The sequence below is a fragment of the Eurosta solidaginis genome, chromosome 1, assembly GCF_040869045.1.
Source record: "Eurosta solidaginis isolate ZX-2024a chromosome 1, ASM4086904v1, whole genome shotgun sequence".
NCBI classification, from domain to species: Eukaryota; Metazoa; Arthropoda; class Insecta; order Diptera; family Tephritidae; genus Eurosta; species Eurosta solidaginis.
The window spans coordinates 229,355,895-229,371,223 of NC_090319.1; the positions used below are offsets into that span (position 1 = coordinate 229,355,895).

Genomic DNA, 15,329 nt, shown 5'->3' on the forward strand with positions numbered 1-15,329 from the left:
AATATGTGAACAAAAAATGCATTATATCTGTGGAGACCTGGCAGCGCAGATGAAAATAAATGCAATGGCAACACTGAAAACGACTGACAGCTGACATATACTGAAATGGCGCGTTTCTGATATATTCAAGGCCGTGACACAATGACATTTTTCATTTAGATGCGTTTAACACAAGCTTATGCATTCCAATAACATCGCCACAATCAACCAAGATATTGCGTTTGTAAATATGAAGGAATTTCGGACTTGGCAATTTAAGTTTATTTTGCCTTTCCCATTCACCTACAAAATTTCGCGAAGCACTTGTATAAACATTCTCCCTATACAACAAAAATACTTCCTAATATATTTTGTGTCGTATTCATTTCTTATATTGCAGTTTTTACTTGCGAAAAATGTTATAAAATTTACCAACGAGAAATAATTTCACTTGCAAGGTATGCCAACACCCTTAGCTGAAGCAAATGTCAGATTATTTTTCTTATGATTTGCTTGGAACAAAATTGTGGAGTTGGCTGCTTTTCAATATCAAATGGTGCCAGTGTCGCTCATTCTACCATTCTCCATAAAAATACGTGCAAACTACTCATAATGCATAAGCTTGTGTTAAACTCATCTATATGAAAAACTGCTTATGTGTCGGAGCTATCATTCGTGTGTATCTACTGTTCTTGATCAAATAAAGTCAATTGATGAAATTCTAAATATTGTCGTTCTACTTATGTATTATTTTATATTGGACACCATCGGTCATTACATTGGTGACAAGATAAACATATAAAAAAAGAAGAAAAAAAATTTAACTAGGAACTTTTTGTGAGTGCAGGTAGTCAGTCACACGTGTACATATCCATTCCATATACATGTTCAGATAAACATATGTACATATGTGTGTACATGTTTGAATGCAAAAATGTATATACATACATTCTGTGACCTAAAATATGATAAAAAATGCTAATGGAGTTTCGTTTCAGAAAACGCATAAGCAAGGCATTTCGAATTAAATGCAGATCTCTTGAAAAGGGACGAATGCGAATTTAACGAAAGTGTCGTAAGTGAAATGTAAGTTTATGTTATTAATGGAAAAGAAACGGAAAGTGTTGTTGTTGTTTCAGAAGCACACTAACAAGTCAATGCAAAGCATGCGTGAGAAAGACTTCCATGGAAAAACAAAAAAAGGCAAAGCAAATACAATATACGTACTTTGAAGCACTGAGTTGCTGCTTGCAAGTACAATTATCTATGTAAAAAACAAAAACAGAAACAGGAAAAGACAAGCAATATATTTTGAAGCTCTGAGTTGCTGTTTGCAAATACAAGTATAAATTCGCCGCGGTCAGAAGATATTGATATTTCAGTTTGATGATGAATTCAACACGCATATTATCATTTATGTGTGAGACAATTGATAAATCTTTAATTCGAATTGAATGGGAGAAATGGTATCGGGCTTTTAGATTGTATCTGGAAGCAGTAGAAATCAAAGATTCGATAAAGAAACGCAATAAGCTATTGCATCTAGTTGGCACACAATTCCAAAAAGTAATATATAATATTCCTGGTGTGGTGATAGAGCCGACCACGAATGAAGATGTGTTTGAAATTCTAGTTAAAAGTCTAAACAAATATTTTTCGCCCAAAAGAAACTCAACGTTTGAGCGTCATTTGTTTCGATCACTACTACCAGAAAGTGGAGAAAATTTAAGTAATTTTATTTTACGGTTGAGAAATCAGGTAAATAAATGTCAGTTTGGGCAAACTAAGGAAGAGGTTATCAATTATAACCTGAAGGACAAATTGATAGATGCTTGGGCTCAGAAAGATCTTTAAAAAAAATTATAGTACATGCCCCATGGGGACGTAGCGGTCCCACCACCTGCGATACTGGGCGAAATCACCGCTGAAGCATGGTGGAGAGGTGTTGGCGTGATCATCAGTGCCGATGCTAATGCCCATCATAGCATCTGGGGACGCTCGGATACCAACACTATAGGTGAGTCTTTATTTACTTTTATTGTAGATGAGGGACTTTGTATACATGTAATAGGGGGAATGACCCGACTTTTATTACTGCGGTAAGGGAGGAGGTCCTGGACCTCACCCTGGTTAGCAGAGAACTGGAAGGTCGGATATCTGGCTGTGGGGCTCTCAACGAGCACTCCTTCACTGATCACCGATATATTCAGTTCTCGGTGAACGAAGAACGTCCCGGTAAAATATCTTTTAGGAACCCTAAAAGTACTAACTGGGACTTGTATTGTTGGAAGCTGGGAGAGCTATTGCCTGCGGAGCCTACCGTTAGTTCGGACCTGTCCGAATCTGAGACGGACGTTCTGGTGGAAAACTTCACCTCGGCAACCAATAGCGCCTTTCAGCTGTCCTGCCCATTGAAAACTTAGAGGGGGAAGGGCAAGCCGCCCTGGTGGGAGGATTCTCTTGACGACCTAAGAGCGTCCAGTCGGCGGCTCTTGAACAGAGCCAGGAGGAGTAAATTACCCTCGGACTGGGAGCTCTATAAAGTGAGTCTGGGGATTTATAAATATGAAATAAGGATAGCCAAGCGAGATGCATAGCGAAGCTTCTGCGAAAACGTAGAAGGCTGCAGTGAATCCGCGAGGCTTAGAAAAATACTCTCTAAGAATCCCGCTCCTCTGGGTTATCAGAGAGATGGTGGGGAGTGGTCGATGAGTAGCGAGGAGTCCCTAAAACGTTTTCTGGGCAATCATTTTCCCGATGTCCCAGTTGCGCAGGGATCTTCGCCTGCATGGTCGGCGGTCGTTGGCCATGCAGAAGTGCCTGCCATTTCAATACGGGAAAATCAAATAACCTGGCCTATAGGGTTGTTTAAGCCCTATAAGTCTCCGGGCCCGGATGGAATCATTCCTGCGCAACTTCAAAAGTCTTTGGGGATTTCCTGCCGCGCACGGTTATGGTTATTTTCATTCCGAAGGCCGGCAGAAGCTCTCATGTATCACCTAAGGATTTCAGGCCAATCAGTCTCTCGTCGTTTCTTCTTAAGACGTTTGAGCGGTTGATTGCCCTGTACCTACGGGAAAGGATACTGTCGGCTTCACAGCATGCGTATTGCAAAGGCAGATCGACGAAAACGGCTCTCCATTTGATTGTAAAGCTAATAGAGGGGTCCCTAGAGTACGTGCGTTTCTAGACATCGAGGAGGCTTTTAACAATGTCCTACCGGGTGCAATCGAAAGAGCTCTGGTGGGTTTAGGAGTCGAGGCGGCTCTGGTTGAATTTATTAGCAAACTTCTATGCGGCAGAATTGTCGCAGGGGAGTGGGGAGGGGCCATAATTAAGAGGAAGGTGTGCAGGGGTACGCCACAGGGGCTGTCCTATCTCCTCTCCTCTGGGTTGTGGTAGTCAACGAGCTTCTTGTGGAGCTATGGGGTGCTGGTCTGGTGGAAAGCACTGGACACGGCGAGCACCTCCAAAATGTTAGTGTCAGTGCAACGGACGGCGCTGATCGGTATCAGTGGCGCTCTCAGAACTACACCTACCTTGGCACTGAACGTCATGCTGAACATATACCCAGTAGATATTGTGGGAAAGGCGGCCGCGGCAAGGTCGTTGACTTTCTGACCGCGGACACTATAGCCTTCTTACCAGTTTCGACTTTATCACGGCAGAACGGACTATTGTATGCCGATAACTACTTCCTATACAACCTTCACCCCAGTCATTCCAGAGAGAGAGGAGTGGGGAAGAGGAATTATCTGGGGAATGGGACCGGCTAACTTGTTCACGGTTGGGTCGAAGCTGGATGGAAAGGTTGGTGGGGGGTCTTTTGTCAAGAGCTAAATTTAAGCCGCAAGTTTAAGTTGGCTGATCACTGCAGTGTATTCCAAGCGGAAGTTGCTGCGATTAAGGATGCGGTAGATGGAATGCTATCCAGTGCTACTACGGTTAGGGAATTTAACATCTACTCTGATAGCCAAGCGGCTATCAAGGCCTTGAGCTCAACTACAGTGCGATCGAGAGTGGTCTGAGAGTGCCTGACCTCGCTTGCCTTTGCATCGAATTTATTTATTTACTTTTATTTATTTAATTTAATTTCAAAAATAGTCTAATGTTCTTACAGAGTACTTGAGTTTGTACTTAAAAATACAGACCTTAGCAATACAATCAAAAAATTATTACACTCAACAGAGATTTGAAGGTGGTCTTTGGCAAAGAAAAATCAATGGCCAAAGAATTTGAGATGGTATTGAACTCCGTCAGTGCTCTAAAAATGGCAGCGTTAGAGGCATAGAGGGTCCGGGCGCAATCAATATAAAACATATCCCAATTTCGAAGTGATCTAGGGGGTGTATGGAGGCAAATACTCTCGAGTAAACGTGGTGAATCAATCACAGCATTAATAATATCATAGACAAAAGTAAGAGAAAGAATTTGAAGTGATTGGAGGCTAATGAGTGCACATCTGGCATTATAAGAGGGAATCGGCTCAGAAAAGTTCAAAGACCTCAGGCCAAACCATAAAAAGACTTTTTGGACTCGCTCGAGCCTTTTGATATGGCAGTCATGATAAGGCCTCCAGATAAAGCAAGCATATTCCAACTTAGAGTCGAGAGCCGTCAATATAATATGAAGTGGGAATTGTGCAACGAGACTTAGAGAAGGTTACGTGAAAGCACTTACCAATATTTAAAGGCAGATTATTTTACGGCACCAATCAGCAATGTTGTTCAGATCAGACTGAATGTTTTCTGAATCAGAAGGAGTATAAATAGTTGTAAACACTTTCAGATCATCAGCGTAAACCAAAAAATGGGAATGCTGAAAGCAGGCTGAAATATCATTAATAAAAATTACAAAAAGCAGTGGCCCCAAAATGCTGCCTTGTGGTACTCCTGAGGATGCAATAAAATGCTTGGCGTGAGTATTGTCAACAACAACTACACATTTGCGTGAGTGAAGGTAGGACTTAATCCAAGACAAAAATATAGAGTGAAAGCCCAATCTGGCTAGTTTGGAAAGCAAGATTTGATGACTGACTTTATCAAACGCTTTGGAGAAATCCGTATAAACCGTGTCGACTTGAAGACGGTTGTTGAAGGCTGCAAGGCAAAATTCAGAAAAAATTGCTAAGTTTGTAACCGTGGATCTACCAGGCATGAAGCCATGTTGACTATCACTAATTAATTGCTTGACAGCAAAACTAATTTTTTGTTTTACAACATACTCAAAAAGTTAGAGATAGTAGATAATTTCGCAATTGGTCTATAGTTGACAACATTGTTTTTATTACTACTTTTAAAAATGGGGGATATGAAGGTTATCTTCCAAGCATCAATGAACTCACCACACTCAAGAAATTTGTTGAAGATTAAAAGATGCGGGGTGGCTAGATTCAGACAATTTTTAAAGAAATAAGACGATAAGCCGTCAATATCTGTCTGTGAAGACGACTTGGGTTCCGGATTCCATCAACAATGTCATCTAGAGAAAGAGTAAGAGCCGCGAAGTTGATGGGAGAGTCTACCATTGAGGAAGACTCAGGAACACCAACTGGCTGAGTATCAAAATTGGAGTGAAAAAAGTCTGCAAAAAGGTCAGCTGACTCCATAGATGAAGAGGTATGAAACCCACTATAAAAAACTGACGAGGGAATACTCGGGGTAGCTTTCTTGGTTTTTACATAATTCATGATACAAGATTCGACGTTTCAGGTGAAATTAATACGCAGCCTCATACTTAACGCTTTAAATTTCCTGTTGTAGCGAATGTACTTGATTTTAAACACCAAAGACTTTGTAGTCTTGAATTTAAAAAAAAATCTATTCCTCAAATTCTTTAGCCACTTGAGCCCAGTAGTATACCAAGGAATTTAGTAACACTTTAATTTTTTGCGGAATATTGTTACTACAAATCTCATTGATAAGGCCTTTGAAGGCACTGAAACAGCGTGAGAGATCACTTCCAGAAAAAATAGCTTCCCAACCAATTAAAGAAACTTCTCGGAAAATATTAGTAAAGTTCGTACGCCTAAATGAGAAACTAGGAGTAGCATTATCTGAAACAATGCTTTCAAAATTATAAAACACGACAGTGGACCCAGACATTCAGTTAGGGAATACCTAATATTATCGTTAATAAATATAAGATCAAGTGTTCGCGATGACTGATTTCTGAAGCTATTTATCTGGAAGAGATTGACACTTAAGAGATTATCAGTGAGGTTAATTTCAGCGCGACTATTTACATTTATAGGAAGTAGAGCGAAGTTATTGTCAACATAAGACCATTCGATATTTGGTAAGTTAAAGTCGCCTAAGATACAAAAGTTACTACCATCCTGAGTATGTATTAAACTAACAATATTGTCAACATGCGATTTATATACAGAATCCGCCCTAGATGGAGGAATATATGAAGCGCATACAAACAATTTCGAGCTGCCTTGAACAGAGACGCAAAGCTGGTCTATCAACGAATCCATGTCAGACAGCTCCACAAGCGATGACCAAAAATGACGGCGCACGGCAATTAAGACTCCACCACCTTTAGAAAGTCCAGTTTTGCAGTAGTCACGATCTTTGCGGTAGACATTATATAAGTTGGGATCAAAGAATTCACCATCAAAAAATTAGAGTTGAGCCATGTTTCGATTATAACGAATATATCATATTCCAAATGCGAGCTCATATCAAAAAGGAAGTTGGCCTTAGTCCTAAGGCCAGAGGCATTTTGAAAATAAATTCTGACTTGCTTAGGAAAATGTATGGCACTGCTGATTGCTAAGCATCACCACCGCCACCTTGAATAACTTCACCACGGTTTTTGAAAGGCTTAATTTTAACATCTGCCGGCCGGAGCCTGGGATCTAAAACTTTATCCACTAGTGCAGGCGATACACCAAGCTTGAAATTTAATCGTGTCAGATCTTTGATATCCGCGTCCTTTTTGGCCAGAGGAAAACATGTGAGATGATGAGCACTAATGTTAGTGTTTTTGGAAACGAAACCAATAAGACCATCTACACTTGGTTTGAAGGAGGATAGATGATATCATTTCCTAAAGCTAACAACGTCAAGTTACGTGTTATCACTAACGCCGATTATTAAATTGGAGGAGCGAGTCTTGCTTTGATGATTTACCCTTACAGAATCTTTAGGGGAGATTTTGGATTCATGGTTAACTCCAGTATGCAAAACTTTATTGATATCTTGCTTTTTATTTTTGCGACCTTTTCGCTGAACTTTGGTCCACTGACCAGACGAAGGCAAGATTTTAGCAGTACCCGACGACAAAAGCTTTTGCAAATCGGCACAAAGCTGAGTCACATTGTTATTAATAATATTTTACGAATGCTAATTATTGCTAACACCAGATGAAGCAGCAGCAGAGGAGATAGCAGAACTGTTGTATGGAGCAGCTGCACCAGCATATGACAGAGAGCCATTTGGCATTGTTGAAGATTGTGTTGTCAAAGGCAACGAACAATAATTATTAGAACTAGCGACAGCAAGGACAGCAGAGAGAGCGGCAGCATAATAGGTTACGCCGACTCCAGCAGAAGGCAGAGAGCCGTTTAATAACGTAGTTGCAGTTGTACGTGTGTCTAAAACAGTGACACCCGCAGAACTCCCAGTCAATCGGGTTTGATAGTCACCCGACACCATTAGAGCATGATAATTGTCTAAAAAGTTGTTCTTGTATTTGTTTTCATTTTGCATTTCTTTCACTTCAGTGGATAGTGAAGCAATAGCAGAAAGCAGCTCATCTAAACAAAGCTGTTTTTCTAATGGGCGAACAGCGGCTTTAAGCACGCCAGTCTGCTCAATGAGTAATTTGCATTCACCTCGCAAAGAGTTGACGATATCAGCCAAGCGTGAGTTTTCAAATTTAAGAGCGCTGATTTCCTTTAGCGCCAAATCTAAGGCAGGCATCGGTTTAGAAGAGTCAGATGATGACGATGTAGGAGTATGCGAGAGCTTAAATCTGTCAATAGCTTCATGATCAACAATAGGGGGCGGCGAGCGAACGGAGTTTCGCCGAGCAGCAACACACCTGTCACATATATACTGCTTGCCTGATCCTCTTAGGGACTCAAGATCAGCCGGTAGAATATTCACACAGTCCAAATGAAAAAGATTGCACTGTTTTATCCGATCTCACTACCTTATTTGCACAGAAACACGGCATTTTAGAGAGCAAGCTGAGCAAAGCAACAAAAATTAGTACGGTAAAAAAGAGTCACTGTCTCACTAATGCATAAACTGAGCAAAATAGCAAATTTAAAATTGTTTGATTACACTTGAGTCAACAAGTGGATAAAAGCTTTAGCTTTGAGAAAAATTAACATCGATTATAGAGCGGTCAAAAAAACACGTCCGTTCGCCACGCCAACCACTTCGTCTATCAACCAACCAACTTCGTCTTATCGAATTATTTTACAATTAAGATTATCTGGGTCCCGGGCCATAGTGATATCCCGGGTAACTGTCAAGCGAATCTCTTAGCCCGCATCGGTACAACTGAGCCGGATGAAGATGGCTGTAGGGATTTCGGGATCCCGCTGGCCACCTGTGGATTGCTCCTCCATGGTTGGGCCTCGAATCAGCTCAGCAAACGTTGGCCGGACACCACGTCTTGCAGGGTAGCAAGATCTTTCTGGCCGAAAGTGGATGGCAGGAGGTCTGCTGAAATAATTGGGTTCACTAAGGCTCACCTATCAATGGTCATTGGGGTTTTGACAGGGCACTGTCCCATGGGTATCCATGCGGTACGTCTCAATATACTGGAAACTCCATCCTGCTGCAGCTGTATGGAGGATGATGAGGTGGAATCACCAAATCACTTTATGCTTGATTGCCCAGCTTTTGCCAGAACTAGGCGAAAGTACTTCGGTCGCAACTCACTTGGATCTCCCGAGGATTTATCCAAAGTTGAGATCGGTATCACTCGGAGCTTTATCGTTGCTACCCAACGATTCTCTAAGTAGCTAGATCTAAGTCACCGTTAGTTTTGGTGTATGTGGTATCACAACGGACCTTCGTGTTGTCCAAGTGAGCTATCCTTATCAGGGCAGCTACTACCTAACCTATCCTATCCTATGGCTCAATTTCTAACATGGACGAGAAAATAGAGTGTTACATTGGGGGTCATAAAATAGCGATGCTGACTGATTCCGGATCTGAGTTAAATTTACTTAGTGAGGATGGCTAGGAAATTTTAAACAGGCGGAAAGCAACTATGTGGAACATGAGAACGGATTCAGAAAAGAAATTTCGTGCATACGCTGGGAACGACTTGCTAAAGGTTAAAGTTGTCTTTGATTCAGTTATTGGAGTACAGATGACATCAGACTTGATTTCTACGTTCTACGTTATTGATAACCGTAGACAATCTTTGTTAGTTAGGGATACTGCTATTAAACTAAATGTGTTGAAGTTAGGTATTGGGGTGAACCAAATACATGAAATTCATCCGTTTCCAAAAATCAAAGATACCAAAATTTTGTTAATAATTGATGACTCTAGTAAGCCGGCTCAGCGACCGCTTAGAAGAATCTCAGCAGAATTGGAAGACAAAGTTGAAGCGAAGTTGAATGAAGCTTTATAAGGCTGGATCTAAAAAGCGCTTATCACGTGCTCACGTGCTCGAACTAGATGAGAGCAGTCGTGAGATAACATCTTTTATTACCCATAAAGGTATTTTTAGGTACAAACATCTTCTGTTTGGAGTGAACTCGGCTCCTGAGATTTTTCAGAAGACCATGGAAAACTTACAGGCAGGTTGTGATAATGCTTTGAACTATCTAGACGACATAATTGTATAAGGGAAAACAGAAATAGAACACGATAAGAACTTAGCCAAAGTTTTAGAAACTTTTAAGTAATATAATGTGCAGCTAAACGATGAGAAATGTTTCTGGATGGTACAAAAGCTAAAAGTAACGTATAGATCCTGATCCTGGGAAAATAGATACTATTTTGCAATTCCGAGTACCATCAAACAAGGAAGAAATTCGAAGTTTTTTGGGGTTAGTAGTAACTTATCTTGGCAAGTTCATTGCATACTTAGATGACGTCACAGAACCTCTTAGAAGATTGACTAAAAAAGAAGTGAAATTTGTGTGGGGCCCACTTTAAAATGATTCCTTTCAACAATTGAAACAAAGGCTTGCTATGTTACCAACATTGTTGTATTTCAAACCGAAGAGTTGTACCCAACTCATTGCAGACGCTAGTCCAGTAGCTTTGGGAGCAGTGCTTCATCAAATTGAGAATGATAGCCCACAGGCAATATCGTTTGCTAGTAAAATTTTATCTGAAACCGACGGCGGTATTCACAAACTGAACAGGAAAGCCTAGCTTTAGTATGGGCCGTCAAAAGATTTTAATACTACCAGCCAGGAATTGGGTTTGAGTTGGTTACAGACCACAAGCCGTTGGAAACGATTATTAAACCTACATCAAATCCTCCGGCACGTATCGAGAGATGGGTCCTACGGCTCCAATCATTTAAGTTCAAAGCTGTGTACCGCTCAGGTAAACAAAAATATTGCTGATTCGTTTTCCAGACTCTGTACCGGTAAGTCCGAAATTTTTGATAAGGGCTGCGAACATCATATAAGCACAATTATTGAGAAATCCATCCCGCCTGCATTGACAATTTTGGAAATAGTGCGCGAAAATTATTCAGATCCGGATCTTATGGATGCAATAAGCAGAGTAAAGAACGATAACTGGATTATTGATGACAAAAGAAAATATTGTCCATACAGGTTCGAACCATGTACTTTAGGAATTATTCTATTGAGAGGAACCAAAATAGTAATACCATCTAAGTTAAGGTTCAGGGTATTAGAATTAGCACATGAAGGGCACCCAGGAGAAACTGTAATGAAGCGACGAGTCCGATCTAAGTTATGGTGACCCTTAGTCTATCGAGATGTCGAGAAGTTTGTGAAACCCTGTCATGAATGTTTATTATTATCACGACCAAATCCACCTGCCCAATGAACAGGCGCGCTCTACCAGAAGGACCTTGGCTATGCTAAGCCATGGATCTACTGGGACCGTTGCCGAGGCATGAATATATATTTGTTGTAATTGTTTATTACTCGAGATATCATGAGATGAAATTTGTGGAAAAAATTACATCCACGGTAATAATTAATATTTTAGAAGAGATGTTCTCGAGATTAGGCTATCCTACATCATTACCGCAGATAATGGACAGCAGTTTGTCAGCGATGAATTTAGAAGATTCTGTGCCGATAATGCTATTGACCTGATGACGTCTCCACCTTATTCGCTACAAGCTAATGGCGAAGTGGAAAACATGAACCGTACAATTCTTTAGCGATTGCAGATTGCTCACTCGTGGTGAGTAGATCATAAAATGTATAATATCACTCCTCATGGTACTACTGGCAAATCACCATCGGAGTTGTTATCCAATAGACGGCTGCGAGATAAAATACCATCAATTCACGACATTAAGGAGAACATTTTAGATGAAGAGGTTAAAGATGTTGAACAAAGAAAAGGGGAAGCAAAAAGGGGACACGAATTGAGGAGCAAAAGAAAGCCAAATTCGGGTCTTCGAAATGTACTATTTCCAAATAAGCTGACGACTAATTTTGATACTGTGGAATATGAGGTTATAGACCGTACTGGAAACGATGTTGTAATTCGTGGTATTGGCACAGTCTTCCGTCGAAACATTAGTCACGTAAAATAATACCTATCCTTGATTCGTTAACTACCGAGTTTCCGGAACCAGAAGCCCCAGCCTCATCTTCTACAGCATCGAATGATCAACCAGGAACCATTAATCCAAAACTGATTTTGAAATTGAAAAAAAGGGAGGGGTAAATTGATAAAATTCTAAATATTTGTCGTTCTACTTATGTATTATTTTATAATGAACACCACCGGTCATTACAATATCCAGCCTTAAATAAATAACACCATTGTAAACGTGTGGCATCTCGAAGGCAAATAATAACAACCCTGATACAATCTTCAGCAACGCCATACATGCAACCCTGCTTCGAACTTGGGCAGAACAGTCAAATAGTTAGTTGAGTCCGGGAGATTAAACAGCGAGCTGCAAAACTTAATACATATATTTTCCAATAAACTAATATTCTCACATCATTCATTAACTCTGTTAAATAATTAATCATTATTATTAAATGTATTATAATTAAACAGGGTTTCGTTAATTCATTCCAAAATACGGTATTCCTGACACCATGGTAAAAAGTTTGGGATAAATACGACATACTGTTACACAATTTTTATATGATAATTGAAATAATTTTTGATTTACGTCGTCTTGGAAGAAGCAGTTTTGTTAGAAAGATATTTTGGGGGAAAGATATAGTTCCAACTTTTGTCGGATATATATTTGCAGCCCAATTCTAAACGAAAATTCCGTGCGAGTTTTTTCCCTTCTCCCATTCCTCGTATTCTAAATAAAAATTCCTTGTGAGTTTTTTCACTTCTCCCTCTCCTCCTATTCTGAACAACGTTCGAAAAAGCGGAAACCGGTATGCATATATGAACCAGCCATCCAGAAATTGCGCAAGGATTTTTTAAGAAGGCTTCAATAGATTTTGGCGAAAGGCGAACTCAACTCGACTTGGCCGCCAGAAAATTGCTTTGCGGAATGAATGCAGGCAACTCCGGCGGATTTCTGTTATCCCGCCGGTCTTCTTCTTATGCTCCTCTGTTGATGTTGCTGTGGCACCAATTCATTACTCATTTCAGTGAATACCACATGAAATGCAATAATGAGCATTGTTTATACCTTATTTCTTAATTTCAAACCAATTGGCAACAATAATTCAACTTTTAAATTTTTTAAACAAAATAAGAAATGCGCAACGAAATTTCAATTGACAAAACAGCTGACTTCGAAAAAATGACGTTTAAAAAAATGTTTGAGAACTGACTGCTCTCACGTTTTTATTATTTTATTTTGATTTTGTTTTCATGACAAAAATAATAAATAAATATTTTTTACATAGATGTTATACAATTGAATATTTTTTACATAGTAATTTTTGATTTTCATATACATAGAACGAAGTTTTTTATCCATCTATGTAAATAATGGCGGAACTTCGAAGATAATACAATAATTAGTCTTTAAGGTAATGCCATAATGTTACCTACTGCCGAAGTGGAGGTGGTCATCACTACTTGTTTTCTTTTTTATTGGAGTATAGTTTTATGTGGTGTATGCAGCGCACCGAGTATAAAAGTATTACTTGCACGTTTATATAACGAGCGGTTTGATCTAGGACAGACGCCGGCTTGCAGCCGCACCTATCTGATGCTGCTGATAAAATCCCTTACCTAGCCTTTAAACCGATTATGGCGGAGTGGCCGGACTAGGTTGTCGCCTTCCGACATTAGCTCACCAACAAACGGATGTTCAGTGGCGCGATTTACTTCCGAACAGTGTCAAGCCACTGCTGAGGGCGATCCCGCTTAGAAAAACTTTTTTTAAGTGAAACGACTTTTTTCTAAATTTCGATGTTGCTTTGCCCGGAACTCAGGACCTTCGCTGTGGTAGATGGCGCACGATACCACCACACCACGGCAGCCCCAAAACGAAGAAAAAAGTAACTTTTTCTAATGAAAGTTTTTTGAAGATTAAAAAATTTGTTTTTATGACTAGAAATCATTCAAATTTTTTCTTCAGATAGAAATTTTTGATATAGCGAAACGGGCTGCGATTTTTTACCTACATATGTTTATGAGGATGTAATGAAATGTATTCTTGAATTTTAGGCATTATTCATATTTCAGAAGCGGAAATGAGCACTGTTACTAAGGCTGCTGATTGCAAAAGTGATGATTATGTGCTTGGCCATTCTTGTTCATATGTTTCACCTGTTGCTGAAAAAGACGATGGGGAAGACCGGGATGATGATATGACGTTTTACATGTCAAATTACGCCAAAGATGTTTTGAAAATGATGTTCATGATGAGATCGCACAATATGCTTACTGATGTTGTATTAGAAATAAAGCAGGAGTTGTTTCCAGCACATAAGGTGGTTTTGTCAGCGGCATCGCCTTATTTCAAAGCTATGTTTACTGGAGGTTTGAAAGAATCTGAAATGTCACGAATTCAGCTGCAAGGGGTATGTATCGAAAAGGAAATAATACAAAAAAGTGAAAGTTGTTTTCTAAATATTAGGTTTGTCCTACGGCAATGGGTCGTATAATATATTTCATGTACACAGGCCATATACGTGTTACTGAGGTGACGGTCTGTCAATTGCTACCTGCTGCAACGATGTTCCAGGTGCCAAACGTTATAAACGCATGTTGTGCTTTCTTGGAGAGGCAGCTGGATCCAACAAACGCTATTGGTATAGCGAACTTCGCTGAGCAGCATAGCTGTTCTGAGCTTCAAGGAAAGGCCAACCACTTTATTGAAAGACATTTTACGCAGGTAATTATTTGCTAAATCGTCAATGTTATTAAATGAAATTGCCAACGTAATGGCTTGGCTTTAAAACAAACGCAGAACAGCTCCAGAGGGTTAGAGGGCTTAGAATATACCCGCGGTAGGTATGCTTGTCGTAAGAGGCGATTAAAATACCAAATTGATTCAAGGGGTTGTGTAGCGTAACCCTCTCAAGGGGCTGCCAACGCAATATATAGCTTCTCCAACTCAATTGTCAACCTCACCTACCCGTGGCGAATCCTGTTTCATTAACAGCCGAAGCTCTGGCGACCCCGAACTGCTGATAGATCTAGGGGGTGGGCGGGCGGCATGGCCTAGAAGGTTTCATGTGGTCATACCAAATCCTTCCCGAAATGGTCGGGCTAGTAACTTTATGGTGCTTGTTACGGGAACGTACCGGATCTGCATCTTGCAAAGGACCATCAACAGCGATAACACTCCCCAAGCCCTTCGGGGATCCGGACTTAATTCCTTTTTGTTTTTTGTTGCACATATTCAAAAGGAAAATTACAAATTTTTTCTTAAAATTAATCTTAAACTAGCATTCTTTTGTAACTTTACAAAAAACGCCATGTGGGGGACCGGATTGGAATCTAATTCGAGGTCATTGCTTAAAAAGATTTGTTACTGCGGTTTTAAAGCATCCATGTGATTTAATGCATATTATTGGAATAGGTAACGCATTCCACACTCTCACAGCACTAACAAAGATTAATCTAGATTGGAGACATTTTTGTCTCTTGAAAAGATATTCAGGTTTAAATTTAATTACTTTATATCATAAAATAATTAAAAAAAAAAAAATTTTTTTAAGTTAAACTGTTTTATTGAATGCAATACTTACATGAAGTAATAATTAGGTAGTGTCC

The 15,329-nt window shown here is 39.8% G+C and overlaps 1 protein-coding gene across 10 annotated transcripts in view; it reads left to right on the forward strand.

The window, feature by feature from the left end:
• Window positions 1-15,329, forward strand: part of Keap1 (kelch like ECH associated protein 1) — a 557,804-nt gene that overhangs the window by 107,304 nt on the left and 435,171 nt on the right. For 8 of the 10 annotated variants that reach the window (XM_067760219.1, XM_067760221.1, XM_067760223.1 and 5 more), the window contains 2 exons: window positions 13,794-14,131; window positions 14,188-14,445. In XM_067760219.1, coding sequence (XP_067616320.1) covers window positions 13,802-14,131; window positions 14,188-14,445 — 588 coding nt within the window. In that variant the 5' untranslated portion in view covers window positions 13,794-13,801. Of the gene's footprint in view, window positions 1-13,775; window positions 14,132-14,187; window positions 14,446-15,329 lie in introns of all 10 variants that reach the window. The other 2 variants (XM_067760220.1, XM_067760218.1) reach the window with 1 other exon arrangement.